Source organism: Myotis davidii, unplaced genomic scaffold, assembly GCF_000327345.1.
Source record: "Myotis davidii unplaced genomic scaffold, ASM32734v1 scaffold147, whole genome shotgun sequence".
Taxonomy (NCBI): domain Eukaryota; kingdom Metazoa; phylum Chordata; class Mammalia; order Chiroptera; family Vespertilionidae; genus Myotis; species Myotis davidii.
In genome coordinates this window covers 8,501,281-8,503,821 of record NW_006383010.1, presented here as the reverse complement: position 1 = coordinate 8,503,821, position 2,541 = coordinate 8,501,281, and the positions used below count along the sequence as shown (strand labels likewise).

Genomic DNA, 2,541 nt, shown 5'->3' with positions numbered 1-2,541 from the left:
GAAGCAGACACTGGGAGCTGTTACAAAGTTATTAGCAGGCAGAGGAAAGACCCCTTCTCTAAAGGAACTCACCATGTAGGCAGAGACTCAGGGCAGCCACAGATTAAAGGACTGGTCTAAAGCATATCAATAAAAGAGCACTGACAGTGTTATTAATATGCATTATGAAACTCAAAGGTAAAAACATTTCCAGAAGAAAAATATTAAGCCCTGGGCTTACTGAAAACGTTTTGTTTTTTACCTTTAACAAAACCATGATTTTATGTATGGGATATGATTTGCAGGACGTGCTTTGTGTAGAAGTTAAGATGCTGTAGTGGGAAAAGGACCACAGAATCCAGGTCAATTCCCATCTACAAGAGGTGCCAGTAAAGATGAAGGGATGAAATGTGGTCAATGACAGATTGGATCTGGATTGAAGCCTTGGGCACAGAGACTCAGAGCTCCGGGACTGCATGCAGGCAGTTCTTAGAAACATTGCACGGACTGTATAGAGGCTATCGTTTCAGAGCATGGGAATCTTTCTGTTTTCCAACATAATGTCAGAATTTTCATATCCCTTTGCCATGATGTAAAAGGGTTTAATGATTACTTTTTCCAGACGTCTGCAGTCCTTGGGAATGAAACACAGAAGACAGAGCATGCTACGCCATGAATGGCAGCACTGTCCTTTGAAGACAATCTCCAACCCTCCTAACTGAAAACCCGTGTTTCTGATTTAAGTATGACACAGTAATTACTCATGCAGCCCGGGAGAATTCCAAGTCCCTGCCTATTCGCAGCACTGTCTAAAAACAATCAACGCGTCTTTCAAATTTGACCAAACTACAAATGGCCTGAGAGCTCACTTGTCTAATAAGGATGTTCATTTTGGCACTCAGCAGCTCACTCGTGGCTCACAGATGGCTTCTGTCTCATTGTGTATAATCCAATCATCCTGCACTATTGACTCACACGCTTAGCCTTCAAGAGCCATGGAAAAGCTCGAGGTGACAACTGCCTCTTCTTCCAGATGTCGTCCACATAAGAAGCGTGGCTCTCACCACCTCGTTGACATAGGACGTGACATGGCTCTCCAGGTCAGAGTCGCTCCAAGAAAGAAAAGGTAAAGAAAGAGAACTTCTCTGCATTCTCTTTCTGTTATTGCCTGGCACTGGTGTAAGCAAATTATGTTCTATAAATGGCCTTTCTTTCCGCAGTAACTTGTTTCACTTTTGGCTGGGTACCCTGCAGAAAACATTTTGCAACACCCTTGCTCATATGGTAATGGTGGCAATGTAGAGGCACCCATGCCCAAGAAAGGATTCTAAATCATTTCAAGGAGAAAAGCCAGAAGATGTTGTTATGAAATAGTGGCTGTTTTGAAGGTACCATGTTACTTACGGGCCCACTTTCTAGTATTAACACCTGCACTTCTGCTCTTCTTCTCTGAAATCATGACAGTTTGTCTTCAATCTTTTTTTTTGGCAGGATGTGGTTTTATTTTCCCAACTTCTAAAGGATGCATAAGATTTTAGAGGCAAAGTATTGAAACATTTTAAGCTGTAGGTATGTTAGTTTCCTTTTTCCTTGAGGCTAGTGGTTAATAGTTGTGTTTTATTTCAGTGTAAAAATAATCTTTCTTAAAAAAAAAAATCAAAGCACCTAAAACGAGGAAAAACAAGGAAATACGCAAGGCCTGGAAGCAGCTGGGTAAATTCACACAGGTTTTGGGCTTCCAAAGATCTGGCCTTCAGGGAATGACACTCGTCAGATTTTTACTTAAAAATTAAATTAGGACTTCAAATTAGTGCTGTATTAATTTTAGTAAAATATCAGCGCTATGTGTATTCATTTTTTTCTGTTCACTGTCATCATCACAAATGGTAAGAAATGTTAAGTACAGCAACAACTAAGGAAAATTTTATAAATCAGTAAAAACATTTGAGGGAGAGTATTTTTTAACTTATTTTAACAGGATTTTAAACTGTTCATAATTTATGTATAGTTCTGAGATTGACCTAGCAATGATAATAATTGCTGGAGAGATAATAATTAAAAGATAATATCCTTTCCCTTAAGTAGCTTACACAAAGAATGGGGACTGGGGACTCTATATTAAGTCTTTCTTATACACACACACACGCGCGCGCGCGCGCACACACACACACACACACACACACACACTCACGTGCGCTCCTTCTGGTGGAAATGTCCAGGTAATTGCTGCAGTTTTTCACATCTTTAGAATCCCAGAGTTTTATATGTGAAATCACAACCTTAGAACATTAGATCAATAGTGAGTATGTTCAAAATAGGTGAGTTGTTGGAAATCTGAATTCTCTTGCTACATCCCTGTAAGTTATGAGTTAACTTTTCTGAAGTCCTGTTCAGTGTCAATATGATCAGCACAGGAATCACTGATATGCTCATAAATTAGTAGTAATAGCAAAAGTGACCTTTTTCTTGAGAGTTCCAAGACCCAACAAATATTTATTGAGTGCATACAATGTGCCAGGCATTGGGCTAATTAAATCCCCCCTATCCCTACATTTTAAATGA

General features: G+C 39.5%; 1 protein-coding gene across 1 annotated transcript in view; it reads left to right on the top strand.

The window, feature by feature from the left end:
- Positions 1-959: 959 nt before the first annotated feature.
- TMEM244 (transmembrane protein 244) overlaps positions 960-2,541 on the top strand; it is a 21,033-nt gene continuing 19,451 nt past the window's right edge. Inside the window, 1 exon segment of the mRNA XM_015557846.1 lies at positions 960-1,122. Within this exon segment, the coding sequence (XP_015413332.1) occupies positions 975-1,122 (148 nt within the window). The 5' untranslated portion in view covers positions 960-974.